Raw genomic sequence first — 23,014 nt, 5'->3', positions numbered from 1 at the left:
ATTTACGCGATCGAACCCGCGAAAAAAACCTTCTGGATATCGGTCGCGAAAGCCTACGTGTCAAACAGAAAATATAATGCTCGTCAGGTCGAGTTTGGTTATACTGGTAGGAACCCACTGGTTCCACCAGCCCACAGGGGATTATTGTGTCCGTCCGTCGTGCAGGGAGGGGGTGGGTGGGGAGGGCGGGGCTGGGTGGGGAGGGTGGGGCAGGGTGGGGAGGGAGGGGCTGGGTGGAGAGGGTGGGAAGGGGCTGGGTGGGGAGGGTGGGGCTGGCTGGGGGGTGGGGCTGGTCACCCCGTGGTGCCCTTATAAAACTCAACGTTTAACCTACTCACGCCGGCTTGTGCCCGCCCTCACAGTCGGGCATATTTGCGGAATACACCACGCCGCCGTTGCCCCTGGCCATTGACCCAGCAACCCAACGTTCCTACCAGCTCCCTACGCAGGAATGTGTTTTGTGCTTTGCATCACTGCCAACGCAGCATCACCAAATAATGTCTCGATTCATCTCGACAGCTTGTGTGAACATGTACTTTTCGTGTGACACGATTGCCGATTCAAATCGGCAGTCCGCATCTCTTGAGATGGTTCAAAGGTCGTCAGGCATCCGTATGTTGAACTTCTTGCGCACCGCACGTAGCCAGCCGCGCTAAACGGGAGGTGCAGATCGGACTGTGAAACTCTCCTGTGCTGCATGTTCTGAACCGAGTAAGCTCAGATACAGGTGCTGTGATGGAGTTCTCGCGACTGGGACACAAGCATTACATTCTAGATTTGAAGCTTTCGTGACTGCAAGGATTCATCCTCTTAGGTTTTTATCGGTATAGTCACGCAGTTAAATAATAAAAATAATAGAAATAAAATCATTGTTTTATTGATATTTTATTTCTATTATTATTTCTATTAGCTTTTTTCTATTAGGTTTTTTCGGTAAAGTCACGTAGGTAAAAAAAATACAAATAAAATAATAAATTACGTTTCGGAGGCAACACAAGTCTCCGTCATCAGGTGGGACCGTCACAGCTAAATTTACTGTATCAAGTGAGGAAAAATCCAAGGTGCACCAATTGTTCCCTTTTACCCCCCCGCCCCACCGTTCCATTCCCTGGCTACCACATTCAGATAAACCCCTCCCCCTTAACTTGTATTTAAGAGCTTGTCTCTTGGATTTTGCCTCACTTGATACAGTAAATTTAGCTGACGGTCCCACCTGATGACGGAGACTTGTGTTGCCTCCGAAACGTCGTGATTTATTATTTTATTTCTATTATTCTTATTTTTTTATTTTACTTTTTACCTACGTGACTTTACCGAAAAAACCCTAAGAGTACAAGCATTACACTTCATGGAACAGAGGACCTCTGTGTCTGGAGCCAGGCGCTGTGTGGAAGCTGCCGGGCCTGATGCCTACTTGTTCGCTCTTCCGTATTCTTGGGAAATGTGAACCTAAATTTCGATTTAAAGCTTTTGTGACTGCAGAGATTCATCTTCTTGGTTCTTTCGGTAAAGTCACGTAGAATGGAAATAATAAAATAATAAATAAAAATTTAACATAATAAAAATTCTCACGGCGTTTCGGCCACAACGCAAGCAGCCGTCCTCAGGTGTGGCCGAAACGTCGTGAGAATTATTTTATGTTTTTTTATTTTATTATTTCCATTCTACGTGACTTTACCGAAAGAACCAAGAAGAAAATGCGAACCTCTTTACAGGCACAGCTGTGCCCGTTAGAACAGGGATGGGGGTTGCTAAACTTAAAAAAGGGAGCCAATTTTAGATTTTGTCTTTGACAAAAATAGTTCAACAGGCGCACCACACGCAGAGCTGTTCACAAACAGCAGGGATATTGCAGATGACAACACGTGCCGACTTAAACAAAATAGGTGATGGAATAATCTGCGTCTATTTAGTTTTGTCTCATTTCGTTCTTCTTTAACAATGCAGTTTGTGACTGTTGTACATTTTGTCACCAAGACATTCCATAGTGCCATTTTTTATCAATTATCTTTACGTTAAATTGCGTTTAAGATTTTTTTTTTAATGTAAATTGCTGCCCACAAGGCGGCAGCCAAAGAGCCGCCGCATGCGGCTCTGGAGCCGGAGGTTGCCCACCCCTGGGCGAGAGACATTCAGCATCGCCTGCCTACAGTGGATTCGAGGTTTAACCAGGCTGGATTGCGTGGAGCTCAGATCCTCGAAAGATACGAAAGTTTCGGTGAACTCCGGCAAGCGATGCTGTGTTGGCTAGGTCATGGAGCCCGCATGCCCACTCACCGCATGCCGAAGAAGCTTCTGTTCTATACACGTGACAAAGCAAATTTATTTAAAAAAATATATATACAAATTCAAAACTTTATTTATATTAAAGTTATAAAAAAAAGTTTTTTTATTGAATAGTAAAGACTAACATTTTAAAAGGAAAAAAATTCTAAACAATTATAATGCATTATTAAAATTAAGGCATAGCCAATTATAATTATTGCATTCACACATTTAAATAATATGAATCTGAAAAAGTTCCGACACTGCCCTTCAAGAAACCTGAAATGAGAACAATTAAACTCACAACTCGTACATGACATTGGCACGATGCCACTGGTCCAAGTCACTATTCGATGATAATGATGACGATTTTAGATCCATACAATGATCCACATTGATCGGGGGGGACCTCCTGGACCAACACAATCTTGGCTCATAATAAAGGTTTTTGGGTCAGATCGCGTGATTTATAAATGTGTCGTAACCCTCCACCACTCGACACGGCCAATCCGTAAAAAATGTGTCACGTTTACAAAAGACACATTTTCTTGTTGTGGATTTCACACTTGATGATTGCTTGTGTTGCAGTCGAAACGTCGTGAGAATTTAGTTTTATATTTTTATTATTTTATTATTTCCCTTCCACCGAAAGAACCAAAAATATAAAAGACAAATAGTTCACTATTTTAGCCCACCGGTGTGTTGAAGAGTGAATCAACACCATTTAAAATTTTGAGTACGACGTTTTGCTGGTAATTACATTAAGCTTCATCGGGCTATTTGCTGTTTGGCCGTGTCGGGTGCTGGAGGGTTACGACACATTTATAAATAACGCGATCTAACCCAAAAACCTTTATTACGAATAATAATTGGTCGCGAAAGCCTACGTGTTAAACAATCTTGGCTCATGTGGCATGCTCATCTGTGAATTTGCATCAACTCCTCTGCATGTAAAAAAAACAATTGTTCTACAAGGTACCGCTGTGGTGACAAATGGACAACAGCCATCGACTGAAAGTAATGCATTTACTGAGTTACAAATAAGTCAAAAGCAATACATCGTGGTCACGAAATCATACAAGTGTATCTCTGCAAGGTTTTCATTAATTTTTAAGTTTATTATAAAGTCGTTTCGTAGCAAGCCCCGTAAAGCGACGTTCTATACACCAAAGTCAAAACTCAAACCAGAAAAAAAGACTAAATGGAAAAACAAAACTGAACTGATAGTATAAACTCAATGTTTCGTTGCCAGTGGAGTTTACACGGTAAACGTGGCAATATCAATTAAAAGAGCACCATCAGGTCACAACACAGAAATGTTACATTGGCATTGTGGGGAAAACAATTGTATCCTTAGCAGAGAACATGATAGTTTGTAAATAAAAGGCAAACCTGCTATGATAAGTCTACATTAACAGGCGGTTTCACTGGTGTAATGGGAGTTTTTTTACAAGGTTGAAAATGAAAACCACTATGTACATACCACCTTACAACTAAACGTGTTTCCAGAAAATAATTAACCCAAACACAATAGATAAAATTAAAAAGGTCGATTCCCGAACGTGACATTTTTTTTTCATTCATTTTTTTTTAATACATGCTCACAGCCCTCGTCACTAGACACATTAATACTGCTGACGATCATTGTGTGAACGCACAACGCTACGCTTGCAGATCCACAGCCACTGGCAGGAGAGAGTCCCGCGGATCAGAGTTCCTCTGCAGCCTCTCCAGGATCACCACAGGCTTCAGGGACAGCAGCTGCTTCACCTTGAGCTGCGTGTGCTGAAGCAGCCGCTTGTCCAGCACCAGACGCAGCCCCTTCACGTGCCCGGAGACCTTTCCCGGGATGACTATCACCTCCTCGAAGCTCGACCTCCTGTTCTCCAGCGGGTGCAGCACCGGGTGCCTGTGCGCGTCCGGCCCCGACCGTCGCAGGTGCAGAGGTCCCGCGCCCATTCCCCGCATGGGCGCGACGCCGTGAGCCCTGCGCGTGGCCTGCAGGGGCTTCTGCCTGCCGTCCGCTTGCTTCACCCAGATCATCCCCTTGTGACCGCCGCGACTGCCGCGGCCGCCCCCGCCTCCTCCTCCGCCGCCGCTGCCGCCCTGCTGCCTGTGGATCTGCGAGTTTTGCAAAAACTTGATAAACGACGACTCGAAGCCCACGGGTTTGACGTTCTCCAGCAGCTGCTGCAGCGGACGCTCGCGCTCAACGGCGGCCGGGCGTTTGTCGGGCGCGGGGGGTGGTGGTGGTGGCAGGGTAGTGGGCGGCGGGGTCGTCTCGGCCTGCTGCTGCTGCTGCTCACCTTTCGAAGACTCCCCGTCTCCCTGCACTTCCGAGGTGACCTGCGCCGCGCCCTCGCACGCTTGTGGCGGCTCCGAAGTCGCCTCCGTCGTGCCGGCAACCGCGGCGGCGTCCGTTTGGTCGGGCAGCTTCCTCGGGCGGCCTCGCCTGCGCTTCGGGTCGGACACCGAGACGCCCTTCAAGATGCACTTCTTGTCCAGCCGCTTTGCGGGAACGCGCTTCGTCGCCGTCTGGGCTCGCAGCTGATTCTGGGAGCCGAGAGCGCCCTTTGAAAATCCAGACACGTTGGACAAAAAGTTCATAGTTTCCGTGCCACTGCCGTTCACGACGTCGAAAGTCGTGGTGGTCGAGAAACTCGAGCTGGAATCTTGCGGCATCGGGATCAGCTCTCCGCACCGATTGATTATTCCCGACGGCTCCAGGTCACCCTCGAGCAGCATGCGCACACCATTGTGTAAAATGTCAGGGTCATGCTCAACTTTAATCACTCGCGGGTCATGCTCAACTTTAATCACTCGCTGACTCTGCATCTCTTTCCACACTCCTTCTTGCTTCGGCTTCTCCAGAGGCTTCGTCTCGGTTTTCCCTTCCTGCATCTTGTCGAGGAAACCTTCATTCCACTTGCGCCAAATGTACTCGTAGCCCCGACAGATTACCAGCTTTTTGTAGTTGAAATTTAATTGCGTCGTGGGCATCTTGTGAACCACTCTGTAGTGTCTCATGAGGCTATACTGGCTGCGCACAACTCCTGCACACTCCTTGAGCATGCAAGGATACTGATCTTTGCATATGTCCTTTTTGCAAATCTTTAGCATTTCTAGCTCCGTTTTCAGTAAGCTGGGGCAGATGGCGGTTGGCGGGGGGCCTTGCGGTGCAGCATCGTCACCGCCGCTCTTTGTAGTCGCAGACGGGACGTCGGGCGGAGCCTCCGTCACAACACACTTCTCTGGCTGCTGTAGCTGCTGCTGCTGTTGCTGCTGCTGTTGCTGCGGCTGCTGCTGCGGATGCTGCAGATGCTGCTGTTGTTGCTGCGGATGCTGCTGCTGTTGCTGATGCTGCTGCTGCAAATGCTGCTGCTGTTGCTGCTGATGCTGCTGCTGTTGCTGCTGATGCTGCTGTTGCTGTTGCTGCGGATGCTGCTGCTGCTGCTGTTGCTGCTGTTGCTGCTGCTGCTGTTGCTGCGGATGCTGCTGCTGCTGCTGCTGTTGCTGCGGCTGCTGCTGCTGCTTTTGATGCTCACAATGTTCCACGTCCGAGGCCGGCGGGACGTCGGGCGTCTCCTCTTTGCTCACCTTGAATGCGTTCTCAAGCGAGCACTGGTCCCCGGAGCTGCTGAGCTCTTCACTCTCGTCCGTGGTGCCGCTCTGCTCACACTCCGAGATCTGGACGCCGCCGTCAGAGTCGGAGAGGCGCGGGCCATCCTTGCCGCCGAGGTGCTTCTGCTTGATGTGTGCCTGGAGGTTGAGCGCCACGCCGAATGAGGCATTACACCCCGAGAAGTTGCACGCGAACGGCTTCTTTTTGGGCGCCTCGAAGTTGATGCCGTGCTGGCTCTGCTGGTGCCGCTGGAGGTTCGAAAAGCGTGTGAAGGAGCCCAGGCAGTTGGGCTGGTCGCAGCGGAACTCGCTGATGTACTCGGTCGGAATGGTGCTCCGCACCTCCTCCAGGGTCATGTGGTGGTTGTAGGAGTAATGGCGTATCAGCTTGTACAGCTGCGTGAACGACTTGCCGCACTCGATCAGGTTGCACTTGTAGAGTCGCATTATCTTCACGACGGGCGGCTCTTCCTTGTGCTTCGCCACGTGCTGCTGCAGCTCTTCCTCCGTGTCAAACAACGCCTTGCACCACTTGAACGTGCAACGGATGCCCTTTTGCTTGATCTTGTTTTTGATCTTCTGCTTCACCTTCGCGTTGATCCTCGCCTTGATGAAGTTCTGCAGGGCCTTGTCGCTTAATCCTTTGCTGGATTCACCGCAGCCGACGCCGCCGCCGCTGCTGCCGGCGATGGCGGCGGCCTGCTCCTGGACAACCGGCGACTCTTTCGACTGCAAAAGCTCGCTCAGCGACGAGCTCCATTTCCTCTCCAACTTGATGGCCTCCCTCAGGCACTCCTCCTTCACCATGTCACCACTTTTGCGAGCCGGGTCCCGATCGCCGCTCATCGGCGGCGACAGCGGCGACGGAGCCATGTCCGGAGCGGTCACGTGCGGCGGTGCCACGTCGCCAAGGTCCGCCCCGTGCTCCTCGTTGGGCTCCACTTTGACGATGTGGTGCACGGGAGTCGAGCAGGTGGGCCCGGCGTCGTCCTCCTGCGGCAGCCCCGTGGCCAGGGTGGTCGGCGGCGGCACCAGTATCTTCTGCTGCGGCGGAGGAGGAGGAGGCTTCTCGTCGGCCATCTCCTCCGAGCTGCATCCGACCGCCGCCGAGTCGGGCAGCAGCGTCGGCGGCGCCAGGGCGTTGAGGGACTCGCGGCACAGCTTCTCCAGCTGGACTTCGTCGATCTTGTGGCACCCACGGTAGTGCGACCGGAGGTTGGAATTTCGGGTGAACGACTTCTTACAGTCGGGCATCACGCAGCGGAACGGCGTGAAGGTGGACTGGCAGTGGCTCAGTTGGGCGACGTCGTTCTTGCTGTAGCTGTGGACTTTCGTGTAGTGGTTTACCAGTGCGCACCGCGTCAGCGCCCCGTACTTGCAAAGTGAGATGTGGCAAACGTAGGGCCTGATCTTCATCTTGGATGGGCGGTCAGATTCGTCGGACGATCGCTTCCTCTTCCTCGGCTGCTTCACGACCTGCGCGTCGACGCTGTCGGAAAACTCTGGGAAGAACTCGTCGTCGAAGCCGAACCTCGGCTGTCCCATGCCGGCGTCGCCCCCGCCGGGACTCCAGTAGTGCTGATCGTAATTGGTGCCCGACCACACGCTGGCGTTGGCCGCGCCGTTCGCCTCGGCCCTTCCGTCCGGGTTCTCAAAGTCCATCTGCCGCACCGTCTCCAAAATCTCGCTCACGCTCATCTCCCCGAAGAGTCCACCCTGGATGGTGGGGTAGACTCCGGACGGCTGCAGGTCGGTCGAAAACGCGCCAGGCTCCACCGCCTCGACGCCAACCATCTCCACGTGTGCCCGGAAGCCGGGCGGGGCGCCGCCGTCCGCGTCGCCGTACTGCCCCATCATGCCCTCGGCGTTCAGGTCCGGCGGCGGAGGCTTGTAGAGGTACGCGGAATCGGCGAGGTTGATCTCGGGGCTCGAGAACGGCGGCTTGTAGGACGACGACGACAGCGGCCGCTCCGACACGCCACCGTCGGCGCCCGTGAACGGCGCCCTGTAGGGATACGGCGCAGACGTCGGTGCGCAGCCGTCGAATGATGGCAGCGGAGGGTCCGAGGAGCTCAGGAGGCCCGGCACCGGCCCATCGTACGGCTGGTTGTACGGGTCCACGTTGATGGACGGGTCCACCTGAGAGTTGACGGCGTACGCCTGCCTGAAGTGGTCGGTCACCTCCGCCGCGGGGCTGCTGCTGCGCATGAGATTCTCGCACGGCTGGATGAAGGAATCCGACGAGTTTGAGCTCCAGTCCGTCCTCTCGAGCGGCGGCGGCCTGTAGGACGGGTCGCTGGAACTACTCTCCAGGGACCCGTCCAGCCCTTGCGAAGTGCCGGACAGGTCGGCGTCGGCGGTCGGGCTGAAGTCTTCCGTCTTCACGAAGGTGAGCTGCTGGGCATGGCCAGACAAGGCCTGGAACTCGCCACCTTCGGACGCGTCGGAGCACAGCAAGTTGGCCTGCCGGAGGGTGCCTTGCTTCATATTCACGCGCGATAACGCGGCGGCTTCTTGACGCGTGGCCTGGGTCCTCCCCTGTGCCATCACGTTGTGGGCGTCACCACGGGCATCCGGGAAGCCCGCGCTGGCGGATGGCAGTAACCTCTTGCATTCACCAGGCACGTCATCCAGATCCTCCTTAGCAGCGCCATCGCTCCCGTCAACTCCGTCGTCGTCGTCGTCATTAAATGTGTCCATCATCACCATCTCGTTATCCTCCGATTTGAACGCCGATTCCTCCTCCCCCCGCTCACCCGCCATCGCTTCGTTCGATTCATTCTCGTCGCTGTCCCCAGACCTCCCAAAGGGAGGGTTGCAGTTTTTCTTGTGGGCCAGGTGCCCGCCCAGCGACTTGGGGTTGTCGAAAACCGAGAAGCACCGGCTGCACATGAACTTGCCGTTCTTGTAGATCGCCGGCCACTTGGCGTAGCGGTTGTGCGTGCACCCGGTCCGGATCCTAATCTGGCGCTGCAGCGGACGCGACCGGACCCTCTCGCGCTGAGCCTTCTGCAGGGCATGCAGGGCGCCGCTCGCCGCTCCGCCGCCAAACATTCCGGCCGTGCCGTCCTCGCCGTGCAACATGCCCGGCAGCAGGTGGCGCTCCTTGGTGACCACCTGCTTGTGCTCCTCGTGCGACATCACGATGTGCTGCTTCAGGCTCCTCAGCCACGTGTAGGCGCGCGTGCAGCCGTTGATGCCGCAAAGGAACTGCTTCAGCGCCTTCTTCTTCACCTTGACGAAGCCCTGCGCCGTGCCGACGGTGCCGAGTGCGTTGCGCATTTTGGGATCGACCATCACGTCGCCGTCCTCCAGGTTCTCTGGCAACATCATCACGAGATCCGAGGGCGCCTTGCGCGGCCGTCCCCTGCGGCTCTGCGCCTTGTCACCGCCGCCGCGGCCGCCCCCGCCGCCGCCGCCGTTCGATCTGTCGCCCTGCTTCACGCGCAGCTTGGAGATCGGCTTGCGCGGGCCCACGCCGAACATGTCGCACACGTTGACGGAGCAGGAGAACACGCCGAACTGGTAGTGCTTCGCCTCGTGCTTGTACAGCAGGTGCCTCTGACTGAAGCGCTCGGGGCAGTCGCCGTAGCTGCACACGGCCCTGAAGTGCTTGTGCCGCAGCGAGTGTTCGTCGACTTCCTCGGCGGTGCGGAATCGCTTGCCGCAGTCCGCCTGGATGCACACGTACGGGCACGGCCCCCGGTGGATCTTCATGTGGTCTTTCTGGTGGTCGGTCGTCTCGAACTTCCTCTTGCAGAAGCGGCAGCTACGCCGGCGCGCCTCCTGCTGCTGCACGAGCGCGTCGATGAGCTCCTCGTCCTCGCCGTGGAACATCTTGGCGTGGGCCAACATGTTCTTGAAGTACTTGAACAGCTTCTGGCAGCCGTTCGCCGGGCACACGAAGGTCTCTTCGGTCCTCGCTGGCTCCGCGGCTCCGTTAGCCTTATCGGGGAGATAGGAAAGATCTTTAGTCTCATCGTCCGAGCCCTCGGGGTCACTGAAAGTGATAAAATCCTTGCCGTAACCGGTGCTCTTCCTCACCCGGCGGTGGTTGATGGGGCGCCCGTACGAGCTGCTGCTGTTGTCGCTGCTGTCCCCTCCTCTGTCGTCGTCGTCGTCCCCGGACAGCCTTTCCGAGCTGAACAGCTTCTTCTTCTGCAGCTGCATCATGTGGCGCACGCGCTTCACGTGCATCTGCACGTGCCACAGGCCGTCCTGCAGCTCGCGGAACTCCTTGGGGCACAGAGGGCAAAGCAGCGCGCCGTTCACGATGTGCTTCTGCGAGTGCCGCACGATGCGGTGGCCCAGCACCTCTCGCCGGCACAGCCTGCACTTGTGGAAGATGGGCGTGGCGATGCGCTGCCCGCCGATGGACCTCATCTGCCGGCGGCCCCCGTTGAGGCCGTTGGAGCGCGTGTGCTGGCTCGTGTTGGACAGCACCTCCCGCCACGAGATGCGGTCATCCTCCGCGGAGATGATGGGCTTCTCCTCGCTCGCCTCCGCCGCCTCCACCTTCTCCACCTTGACGGGCACCTCGATGGCTTCCCTGAGCTCCTCGGCCGAGCAAATCTCCAGCGCCGTGTCGCCCAGCAGGATCAGGCAGCGGCTTTTCAACTTCTTCCAGTCCCAGAACTCGGGGTCAAAGGGCCAGTGCATCTTGAGCAGGAGCAGCAGCTCGCAGCGCAGCGAGTTGGCGATGAGGCCCGTCTCCTCGGTGTAGCGCTGGTCGGGCTGCGTGTATAGTGCCTCCACGGCGTAGAAGGCGTCGACGGAGGGCTCCAGGAGGAACTCGGTGAGCTGGCAGGCGCGCCGCACCTCCAGGTCGTCGGGCAGCAGGCAGCCGACCGTCTTGCAGAGCGACGCCGTGATGCCGTGGCCCTCCTCCTTGGTTTCCATGCGAAGGCCGCGGACGCACAGCTCCACGCACATCGACGAGCCCACGGCCTGCGTCTGCACACCGGGAAGAACTGCATCAGCCAGACGTCAACGCTTCGCTGCCGTTGCGTGACAAGAACTGTTACTTTTTTTTGTTTCTGTAAGGTGCAAGCCTGAAATGTCCTGGTCATGCCACTGCTGGCACAGAGAGCTCCGTTAGCTCAGGAAGCTCCAGGGAGTCCCTCGAATGTGTATTTTTTACTTATCCTTTACACGCTGGCCAGCGTCTTCAAATACAAAGACAAGAATCCCCCGTGTAGCCTTAACAGACTGTCAGGGGCAAGTGCTGTTATTGAGCACCTATGAAGGCCGGTACGGTACACGAGGGGGCGGGTGGCCAGCACCACGCTCGGCCGCCTTTGTCGCCCCAGTGACGATGTTTACACACTGCACGAGGTAGTCATTTGAGGCTGAGTCAATCTAGGGGAGGCCCAGGACCGGTTCAGATAATCGTCGCTGGTGTTGGCCGTGAGCGGGAATCCAACTCAGATCGCCGGGTTCGTAGCGCAGTGCGCCAACCACCACACTACCACATCGCACGTGACCTGCCCATCAACAAAATATCTGTTTTGTAATTAGCCTCATTATATTACAGTTGTGTTAATTTGCCAAAGAATAAATACGAACGGAATTTCGGTCTTTATTCTTAGGCAAACAGGATTGGTGATGAGATATTGCCGACGTGTGTGACCACCATGCATTTAAAACTACCAATGCCACTGGATACAGGGGACCTGTAAAATCTCTGAAGACGGACACAATTCAAGCGTTCCAATTTCATATGCCCATAAATGGCACTACTAGTGTGGAAGCTGCACCTCCGACTGGATGACTTTGATGAGGAAGAAGAGATGGTAGACGTTCTTGGAGAGAGCAGCGAGCTGGCGACATGACTCCAGGAACATGTTGGGGTCGAACGTCTCTGCCTGCCGCTGCAGCTTGCTCCAGAAGAGGGTCAGCTCCCTGCGGCACAACGGGGGTCACAGGTCAACGGCTCAACAGTCAGCATTCGATGACCCTTCAAAATGCCACCCTCGTGAGTGGCCCACCTCGTCGTCGATCCTGGTTTTGAGCGGTGCACCGGACATCACCTCCTCGCAGCGACAATACTACGCCAGGATTCGCCGATGCAGTGGCATGTCTATCGCGTGTGCAGGCGGTGCAACTACACCATGGCGAACAGGCCAGAGGGCCCAAGCGCAGGGGTAAGAAGGGGGGCAGGGGGAATTTGGACAGGTAGCCCCCCCACCCCACCATTTTAATTCCTGGCACCAGGACGCATACTAAGCCACTGCCAATACACGCTCAATTTGACCGAGTGACCATCAGAGTTTCCATTGTGCTTTTCGCAAGAGCAGCCATAATGTGTCACATGGCCAGAATTTAACTATCAATGTGGACAAACCAGTGCAGAAGAAGTAACGCTGAACGGAATGGCAGGCATCAGAAGGGTGTTTTGTGTGTGTGTTAAGGAATTACGTGATGTTGTAGTCTGGAGGTTGGCTGTTGATTAACAACCGAAGAATCTATTCCATGGGGGGCTGTGCTGTGAGCTTACGGTGTTGGGGGTGGAAGTTGGGGGGGGGTGAAACCTGATGGGTTAAAGTCTACGGCTCCACTGGCACTTACCATGCGCACAGCCCAACGCTCAATGAAAAAAAAACGTCAGCCCAGTCTAAACAACAAAAATATATCAACGACTTTGCTCCTAGGCGCCCCCTTGTAATGGGCGATTGTTATCCAAACAGCTCTCGCTTGGTTAACACGAAGGAAGCGACAACTCCCCCCAAACCTCGCGCCACACGCTCCTCACACCACCCTCTCCTTGACTTAACACGCCTCTAGTCTGACACAACTTGGGTCGAACAGGTTGGTAAATAAACCTAATTGATTCTAGATTTGAAGCTTTCGTGACTGCAAGGATTCATATTCTTAGGTTTTTTCGGTAAAGTCACGTAGGTAAAAACATTAAAATTTATTAAAAAACATTACAATTTCTTAATTTAATGTTTTTACCTACGTGACTTTACCGAACAAACCTAAGAATATGAAACCTAATTGAATATAAATATAAAAATCCTTTCTCTCCCTCTCAACTTATTCACAAATTGCTACCAGTGGTAACAACCTCCACAGCACGTCATTCTCTTCTTGGTTCTTTCGGTATAGTCACGTAGGAAAGACAGCCCTGTTCTTCACCTGAGGACGGCTGCTTGCGTTGTGGCCGAAACGTCGTGAGAATTATTTTATTATGTTTTATTATTTCCCTTCTACGTGACTTTACCGAAAGAACCAAGAAGATGAATCCCTGCAGTCACGAAATCTTTAAATCTAAACGTCATTCTCTGTACAATGTTATACAGAAGCATGCATGCGTGTTTTTTTTTTGTTATCCTATCAAATAATGCATTTCACAGCCGCTTTGCCAATGAAGGTTTGCCCATTCCGTGTAAGGTATGGGGGGGCTCTTTGACCAGACTTTATCGCGCTGGTCAGTGCGAGATAGTGAAAGTGGGGAGGGAGGGAGGGAGGTGGGCCAAGTTTGGTTCAGATTTCACTCGCTGCTGATGTTAGGTGTGGGTTGGGAATCAGGTCGACGGGTTCATGTCGACGGGTTCATGTCGCAATGGGTCAAGCTTAGCTCTGCAACCACACAAACCCACCCCCCCCAACCTGTTTTCATACGTTAATTATTAAACCTATTTAGTTTTTTAACCAGCAGCTCTCAGCTCCGTTCTCACAGTGGAACAAAAGATGTCTGGAATCGACTAGACACTTCAAACTTGGCGGATGGCCAAACGATAATTCCACAGTGAAAGCAGGGAGACAGCATCGCACGAGGCGTGCGCGTGGGGCTGTTTCTACACGTCTGATGCTTCCACGACGCTAACAACAATGACTGTATTCTTCAGATTATGAGGCGCTCCCAAAAACACTAATACTTGTGCCCGACATCAATACAGTCGTATAAATCTCGTCGCACACAGCCACAGGGCGCCGGACGTGGCGAGATGTTAACTCCCTTGGCCTGGGTTTAATCCTGACCCTGACGCTTACATGTTTGGAGTTTGCATGTTCTCCCGGTGGTCACGTGAATGTTTCTCCAGGTCCTCCGGTCTTTCCCTCCACATTTAGAAACATGCGTTTAGAGTATTTGGATGTTATAAATGTCCCAATAATGCTAAGCCACTTGGTTGAGCTAGCATTCGTGGCTTATAGGTTGCTTCTGAAAAAGAGCTGCATAGATCAGTGGGCATTACCTGGTAAAAAAAAACTCTATTATGGAAAATAAAAGCGTTCATAGTTTTTATAGCTTTAACTTTTGTTTTCAAATACAGGAGGGAAATGAGTGTCTTGCGATACGGGGAAAATGGTATACTAGGCTGAAGTTAGTAACATTGATTCACATTATGATATTGCCACGCTTGGATTTAGAATTTGCAATGTAACTTAGCAGATGTGTTTTAACAACCGAGCAGTTGAAAACACTGGAAAAGCCGGCTTGTAATGATGAGTTGTTTGATCGACGCAAGTTGATTCTTACATTTATTTTAACAATAAAATGTATCTGTAGCCAACGCTGCACCCGTTCGCGGTGCAGAGATAAATCCCTATGGGTACAGGGCGGGGTAAGTCAGGTGGCAGGGGCGGCCCTTTTGGGACCATCTCGTATGTGCGTATGTTGAACTTCTTTCGCACCGTACGAAGCCAACCGTGCCAATCGGAGGTCTCAGGGTCCATCTCTGCACATGTTTGTAGCCCGTGCCGGTAATTGCTAATCTTAACGATGTAAACAGGCGTGCCGTGGATGGCGGCATTCACGCAGGGGAAAAAAAAATGTATCGAATTGCACTTGTGAGAATATATTTACAATTTAGAAATTGGAGGGGAGGGGTGTAACAAAACTGAACAAATAAGTCAGGAAAAAGGAGCTGGAATTGAGTCAAATTAAGTGCAGAACCAATTTTAACACGATGGGCTTTTTGGTAACCATCGACTCGCGACAGAACCTGGCTTTTCGCAGGCGGCTGGATGCCTGAGAACCAACCTTCAGGACGTTAGCGGTTGCCGGCTGAGCGCCGTGACCTTTGCGCCACCGAACCACCTCGCACAATACGGCTATCGGCAGGTTCTGATAAACACATGCTTGCGAGCGACGGCTTAACATCACCCAACGGGGGGCGGGGGGGGTGCGGGCAGCGTGTCCCGCGCCCCTGTCTGGCTCCGGCTGGTGCCTTACCAGGAACACTTGAGGTCACCGCGGTGCAGCTGGCGCGTGAGCACGGCCGTGCACAGCACGAGGGCGGTGCGCACGTGCCCCGCTGCCTCCAGGTTGCATATCATCTCCACGGCCTCGCTGCTATCCAGGGCCTCCACCTGCGGGCAGGGCACGGTACCGCGTCAACGAGACCGCGCGGAGACAGCGGCAAGAGCAGCAGCTGCAGGGGCTCCAACGGCGTCGGAGAGTTCGGCGCCGGCAACACTCAATCGGGAAGCTCCCAACATGGTCGTCGTGAATCGTGCAAAAACCTCTACAATTCTCACTTCCTCACAACCGATCCGCTCCAATTCCTCACCCGCAAAAACCACAATTATTTATTCCTCACCTCCACTGACCCCCTGTTCCTCACTCCAAACACCATCACCCCTCCTCACTCTGGCCACCCACCTCCTTACTTCGAACGCCCCTCTTTCCAAATCTCCGAGTGACACTCTCTCGCGCACACCCCAGCTGAACCGGTCCCTCACCCCCATCTGACCTCTCTTCCTCCTCACCTCAACTGCCTCTCTCTTCCTTACCCCGCTTGCCCCGAAGCATTCTCTCATCCCTGCCATTCCACTCACCTCTCGCCCTCGATCGCCCCAACTTCTCATCCTGACCGCACTCACTTCCTCATCTTGACAGCCCTCCACATTGCAACGAAGCCCCTTGTTCTTGACTCAACCATCCCTCACCCCCCTAACTCGGGTCGCCAGGACCTTGCTTACCCCGCGTCGCCTAAGTCGCTCCCCTTCTTATACAACCTGATTAGCATGGTTGGCTACGTACGGTGCGAAAGAAGTTCAACACAGACATACGTAGACTCACAAAGACCCATAGACTAACACAGAGACCCATAATATAGGTATTTTTTTGGGATTAGATCGCGGAAATATAAATGTTTCGTTAAACCCTACGTGTTAAACTGAAAGAAAGCCATAGTTCGTCATCCACGCCTCCGATGAGCATGGTTGGCTACGTACAATGCAAAACAAGTCCAACAGACATACACACATTCACCACGAAAGTGACTCATCTTTCTCACGACCGCTATACTCAACTTTCTCCCATCACGTGCCACCCAACGCCACATTCTACCCAGGCCACTCCCCAACAACCCCCAACCCAGCCCCCCCCCGCATCGCTCCTCACCTCTTGCATGAGCTCCTGGTTGGAGGAGGTGGACTCGCACAGCAGGGACAGGTGCATCTGGCGGAAGAACGGCGTGGCCGTGCAGAGGGCGGCTTGCCGCGTGCAGCACCGGGCCAGCGCCAGCGCACACGGCAGCCAGCCCAGAGCCACCAGGCGCTTCAGCCGCAGCTCCAGCAGCGGCGCGCCCTCCCCCTCAAGGTACGTGTCGACTGCGCCGACACAACAAGAAGAATCGTCGCCGTCACCAACCACCTTACCGATCTCGTCAAAGACTCCGGTCTTCTTTCGATTTAAAGCTTTCGTGACTGCAGGGATTCGTCTTCTTGGTTCTTTCGGTAAAGTCACGTAGAAGGAAAATAATAAAATAATTATTATTTTATTATTTTTCTTTTTATTATTTTATTGTTTTCCTTCTACGTGACTTTACCGAAAGAACCAAGAAGTTGACTCCGGTCATCCTCGCAGCGGCTTTTGGCTGGGTAGGTGGGTGGGTGGATCGGTGGGTGAGTGCGTGGGTGGGTGGGTGGATCGGTGGGTGAGTGCGTGGGTGGGTGGGTGGGACGCTCGGTCGGTGGAGTCAGTACCTCGATCGGCGTCCAGGGGTTTCTCCTCCAGGATGGCCTTCATCTCAGGGGTGTCCCACGCACCGCCGGCCTCAACCACTGTGCACAGCGCGCGCAGTTCCATGTTCCCGCAAGCCACCAGCCTCTCGTGGCTCTCCTGCGGGCAAACGTCGCACGTGTCGGTGGCCACGTCTCGCCAAAGGCTCCAGACAAAAAAAATCCAAATTTACACCTAGGCTTTCGCAAACAATATTATCCTTGAGGTTGGTTTTTTTTTTTGGGTGATATCGCGTAAATATAAATGTGTCGTTTAACCCGCCACCACCTGACGCAAGCCAATCAGTAAGGTGTTTCACATAAACAAAACGTGCAAATTAGTTACAAGTCCAGCACACCCTTTGTGTCGGAGAGTAAACTCACAATATTTACATTTTGTATCGTGTCATTCATGAAGAATTTATCTCACCGTCGCTGAGGAACCACTTACAAGCTGGAAGGGATGCCAGGCGGCAGAGCCAGTGCCAATAAATTGCCCTGCAGTTCTCTACATATTGAGATTGTTTTAAAGCCAATTAACAAGAAATACATGTGGGAGCCTTGGACATCAACAAGGACAATTTACCTCAATACCATAGTTGGGAGAAATCGGGTTTAATTGGCTCTAATTGCAGAACCGCACTTCGCAAACTTCCCAACTATGGGCTTCATCCATTCCAAGCTAAGGAACTCACTGGCGCCCACGATTGTGGAGAAGCTCGTGTTCATCAAGACCAACCTGCCCGCATTCTACAACTACCCCGTCCAGCACCGACGAGGAAGCAGCCTAAGCCTTGGATCAGAGTTTCGTATTCATTTAACCAGGTTTTAATTCCCCGAAATCGGGTTTAATTGTATGCCTGCCGCTGGAAAAATCGGGTTTTGTCCACCCATGTAAAAACCACCGTTCTATAGCATGGGGAATTGCTTCTGCAATACCAACATCGTCCAATGGATAGCGACACCGACAGTCAAAAAACCTACAGCCCAGGGAACCGGATAGGTTCCACAACTTTAATTTATGGCAGATATTGGCGACAGCAGCAGGTGTCTGCTTGTGCTGCATCAGCCGTTGGCGAGTCGCGATTGCACCAGCGGCGTTGGCCTCGACCACCTATTGACCACGACTCTTTGAGCCGGGGGGGAGAATCTACGGGGCCACAGGCCACATACGGTCCGAGACGTCTCGTCATACAGACAAATGAGGCCGGCCACACTGAAACGACCCACAAATAATGAGTATCCATCTTGAACAGCATCTCAGCAGCACTGCGGTTCAACACTGTTTGCAATTTTTTGCATGCTCAGTCACTTCTGTCACTTCTTATTTCGTACGGCTGATGTAGACGCAGAGCAACAACTACAATTTCACATTCAGGTTTGCAATGTATGTATTATTTAGCACCGTACGAAGCCAACCGTGATAATCAGAGGTGCGGAGGAAGGACAACAAACTAAACACAAAAAGCAGTTCTAAAGAAATTAAGTTTTCAATCAGGAATATTTTTCAAGTACGCAGTTCCAGTGGCTTCCTATTATTGGAAGAACTTTCCAGACGGCCGCAGAAGCAAATCTGAAAGCGCGCGATACGCTGACCACCTTTGTTCGATGGCTGAGCCAAAAAACTGCATCAGGACCGACGGAGTGTGTCACTGTGATGTCACTGCAAGGACCTAATTCTAGATGATTTGAAGCTTTTGTGACTGCAAGGATTCACTCTTAGTTCTTTCGGTAAAGTCACGTAGGTAAAAAATTAAATTACAATTAATAAAAATTAAATAATAAAATCACTGTGATTTTATCATTTTATTTTAAATCTAGGTGGTATTTTTATTTAATTTTTTACCTACGTGACTTTACCGAAAGAACTAAGAGTACTGCAAGGACCTCTTTTATATACTTGGTCAACACGCACATTCAGTTCACCGTTCTGTGATCCTAAAGGGGTGCGCACTGTTTATTGTGCACATACGAATGGGGGTGATGAGAGGAGGATAAACAAATGCACCTCTACCACCTGAAAATTCAATTAACTGTTGGGACAGTCATCGTATTGGCATCTGAGGATTCTGCGACGAGACCCTGTATGTAAACAAGGACGCTCAGTCGTTCCCCCCACTGTTCCCAAGCGTCCACGTCTCGACCACAAAGAGCAAAACAGCAAGCACAAGAACCTTGAAAGCATGCGAGCTTCATACTGCTGCTGCCTGAGAACGGCAATGCCACACACTGCGGTTAGACAAATCCATTACCCCCCCCCACCCAATAGGCTAGTTCCAGTTGTCGAGAGACATAATGAACATACAACGCTGCTCTAAATCATGCCACCAAGGTAAAGGTGAACCTATTCAAGACCTCGGACATTCTCACCACACACAGACGAGATTTTGAGCTTGAACTCATAACCCTCGTGTACTGTAATAATCATCAAAATGTTTATGTAAACTTTGTGAAAGTTGCATTTATAAGAGGGCTTTGTGGGTTAGATGGCGTAAATAAAAATGTGTCGTTAAACCCGCCACCACACGTACAAGTACTCGAATTATAAATGTTGTGGATTTAGTCTAGTAACGAATTGGCACGTTTTGTGACAAACCTTACCGATTGGCTGTGTCGGGTGGTGGCGGATTTAACAATACATTTATATTTACGCGATCCAACACCAAAACAAACTCTATTATGGATAATGTTGGTCGCGAAAGCTTACATGTTAAGCTAGTTTACATTTAGACTGATAGAGAAAACAAAAGTATACAAATGAGACTAAATGGAAATAATACATTTTTTTACAATGGAGAATAACCGATTCAGGAATTGAATTAATTAAAAGACATCAAATGTTACGAAGCCAGAGATCCCATTAAGTAGCAGAGATTGAACCCAGCTCCTTCGATGCTCAGGCCAAATATTCCAACCCGGTCATTACATTCCCAAGAGAGATCCAGGCCCAGTACGGGGAGGGGTCTCAAGTTGCCGGTGCTGTGACCCCCAACACGGCCATTGTGAACCCACAACACAACACCAGGGCTTGAACTCACAACCCCCTTGTTGCTGACTTTGTGCCCTAGTGCCATTGTGAGCCCACCGATCGACCCCCAGCCACCGCGCTCAAACCCAGAGCCCTCCAGTACTGGCTCAGTGCCCTGACAGGCCATTATAAAACCACCAAGATGCACGGTGCCCCCAGGAGATCGAATGCAGAACCCTCAGTACCCTAACAAGGGGGGGGGGTAATCCCTCTTAAACAGGCAACCGGTACCAGGGCTCGAACCCGGGACCTCACCAATGTTGGTTCGGTGCCCTGCGTGAGCTTTGTGGAGCCCCGAGGGACGCCCCGGCTGCCTTGTACAGAATTTAATTTAAATCCTTTCTCAGCCAAGCGCGGTCCTTATGGGGAACTGTTTGTTTCTTCCTTCATTCAGGATCGATTGCAGCCTGCTCCCGCAACCCCAGCCGCAGCTGCCCGAGAGAGACAGCTATTTAAATTCAACATATGCACTGTGAATGGCGACATTAACGCAGCCAGAAACAATGAATGTACCCAATTTAGATTCACGCGCTGCCGCTTAAAAAAGGAATATGGGGTAAGGGCTCTTTTTTTATTATTATTCTCAACGTAAATTCCAAGCGGCGAGCTCATGGAATTATAAGCACGGCGGCAGAGCAGGCGCGCGATGTTAAAACGTCAGTTACGTTTAAGACGGAACGACAGATTTCGCGATCGTGTCCAAGGCCACATAATAACCGAGCCTTATCAGCTCGCTGGACTCGCCGCTCCGCTCCAGGATTTACGGCGCACCCTCGCCCCACTGCAGCTGACGCGACCTCGCCAACAATTGGCAGTTGCCAAGCGACGATGCATTCCATCTGCTCGCCACACCCGGCGCAGGCTCAACGCAAAACCCGGGCCGGCTTAGCCCTACGCGTTCCTGCCGTAGACTTCTAGAGGCCCGTGTGTGTTTGTCCCCCCCTCCGTGCCATCCCCGCTGCTGTAAATGTCAAAAGAGCTGCCCTCCTAACCGACACCCCCCCCAACAAGCCCTCTCTCATTACAGTTCCTCCGGCACACCGTTGAAGTGCATCCTCCGTTGTGTTTAAGCCCGGGGAATGTGTGTCTTGAGTGTGTGCTGCCTGTGTGTGCCTGGCCCGATGACCGGCCAGCAACTGCCAGGCCAGCAAAAGCAATCGTAAGCACACACACAACAAAGAAAACACCACGTAAATCAAAGGAAATAAGACTTTAGGCAAATAAACGGACTCCATTTTGACTGCTACTGTATGCACGTTGAACTTCTTTCGTAACGTACGTAGCCAACCGTGCTAATCGGAGGTGCCATTAGCACGGTTGGATATTTTTTTGTAAGAAAACGGGGATAAATGTCATTAAGTACGCCTCGCTTGCTCTCAAAACCAAAGGGGCACAGCGAAATCCGTGGTGAAATGGGCCCCCCGCTCGCTGGTGTATTATTAAACAGAGTGCCGGCTACAGTTTACGAGAGCTACAGTTTACGAGAGGCCTGTTTATTATTTTTAAGAGGCGCATGATGGCCGTGGGGGGTTGGGTGGTACGAGAGGGCAAGAGAGGAGGAGAGAGAGGGAGAGAGGTAATTTACAGCAGATGGTTAATTTGGCGCAGGACCCAGCAAGGAGCCTCTCAATCCTTGATTCAGCCATCCTGCCATGGATTATATTCCACAGCAGCAACTGGGGGGGGGGGGGGGAGAGAAAATCTCCGTTGCAGCCGCCCAAGTCGTTCACAAACGGAGGAGCCCGTGCGGCCTGCACAGCCAAAATGCAGCAAAAACCCAAAAGCATCCTCCCCACAGTGGCCACGGCTCTGGAAATTTAAACTCCTAAAAAAAATCACGCTCCCCCCCCCCCAGCCCAACACGTCGCCCGAAACGTCGGGGACGTCACGCCGCGAACAACAAGCGGGAAACCTATCTGGAGAGCTTGCTCCAGAAGTTGGGGAGCGAGAGGGGGGTTAAACACGCACAGCCCAAGAAACAAAGACTCGCTCACATATATAGACCTGCTTATGGCCACAGGATAGTGGAGGGATGATAAAACGAGTACCCCCGTTATGGGCTAAGTTACGTGATTATTCTACGGAGAAACTGGTACCCACCATGTATGTATAGTGCACCGCGGTGATGAGATGTTAATTACCTCCCCTGGTATACAGGAGGTCGCGAGTTCGATCCAACCCTGACGCCTGTATATTTGGAGTTTGCGTGATCTGCTCGTGGTTGCGTGGATCTTTCTCCGGGCCCTGAGGTCTTTTCCTCTACATTTGGAAACAAGCGTTTAGAGTATTTGTATGCTATAAATTTCTACATAAGCCACTTTACTGAGCTATAATTTGTATCCAAATCGATTCTGAAAAAGAGCTATAAAGCTCAATGGGCATTACCTGGTAAGATAAAAAATAATTGTTCAGTTTATAGTTTAAATTATATGTACAGTCCTTCACAGCCGGATAAGGGTTTTCCCCCACACTGTGTGAGTTGCATGTGAGGTGGCGAAATGCGGAGTGGAGGAGGTGACTACATTCTTTATATGCAGCCTCGTGTATAAGTTTTGAATAAACTCCGTTTGCAGATCCTCTTTGTAACACCGTGAAGCCCAATCATTCACGAGTAGGGGGGGTGGTGGGGGGAAATGAACACTGACGCAAACACAACTGTGAACATCACATGTTCCACCCACCCCGCCTCGCCCCCACCCCTTGGAATTTCTGATATCTGGCCCACACAGCGGTAGCAGACCGGCTACACCCTCGTGCTCATTTCCACTGTCGCTAAAATGCCGCGTTGCTTCAGGTGGCACAAACTTCCATCACCGTCGTAATGTTCAGAAACGCGGAAGCGACGAACGCCCCTTTGCGCCACGGCATTGCAGACGGCGTTCCAAGCAAGGTGAGAGGTCGGTGTCAGCCAGGAGAGATCTGACCGATCCGCAAATCCCGTGGGGCGACCGACTGGACGGGGCCCGTCCGGAACCGTCGCTCGACTCACCTTCACGGACGTAGAGAAAGCCCCCCACGTGTCCTCCGGAACCCCCGACTCCGGTAGGTGCAGCAGCAGCTCAAAGCAGCTCCTGCGGAGGAGGGGACATGGCGCGTGCGTGCGGGGGTGAGCCGTCGCCCGTTGATGTCACGACACATACTCGGCGCCTG

At 52.4% G+C, this 23,014-nt stretch overlaps 1 protein-coding gene across 2 annotated transcripts in view; it reads right to left on the bottom strand.

The window, feature by feature from the left end:
- Positions 1–3,277: 3,277 nt before the first annotated feature.
- LOC144735896 (uncharacterized) overlaps positions 3,278–23,014 on the bottom strand; it is a 48,888-nt gene continuing 29,151 nt past the window's right edge. Inside the window, exons 3-9 of one of the 2 annotated variants that reach the window (XM_078618470.1) lie at positions 22,854–22,935; positions 16,822–16,957; positions 16,238–16,446; positions 15,065–15,201; positions 11,643–11,787; positions 9,931–10,839; positions 3,278–9,831 (exon numbers count right to left, since the gene is read on the bottom strand). In XM_078618470.1, coding sequence (XP_078474596.1) covers positions 3,928–9,831; positions 9,931–10,839; positions 11,643–11,787; positions 15,065–15,201; positions 16,238–16,446; positions 16,822–16,957; positions 22,854–22,935 — 7,522 coding nt within the window. In that variant the 3' untranslated portion in view covers positions 3,278–3,927. Of the gene's footprint in view, positions 10,840–11,642; positions 11,788–15,064; positions 15,202–16,237; positions 16,447–16,821; positions 16,958–22,853; positions 22,936–23,014 lie in introns of both variants that reach the window. The other variant, XM_078618469.1, reaches the window with a different exon arrangement.

Source organism: Lampetra planeri, chromosome 57, assembly GCF_965212315.1.
Source record: "Lampetra planeri chromosome 57, kcLamPlan1.2.h2, whole genome shotgun sequence".
In the NCBI taxonomy this organism is placed as follows: Eukaryota; Metazoa; Chordata; class Hyperoartia; order Petromyzontiformes; family Petromyzontidae; genus Lampetra; species Lampetra planeri.
The sequence above is the reverse complement of the archived record's forward strand: the minus strand, read 5'-3'. Positions and strand labels throughout refer to the sequence as shown.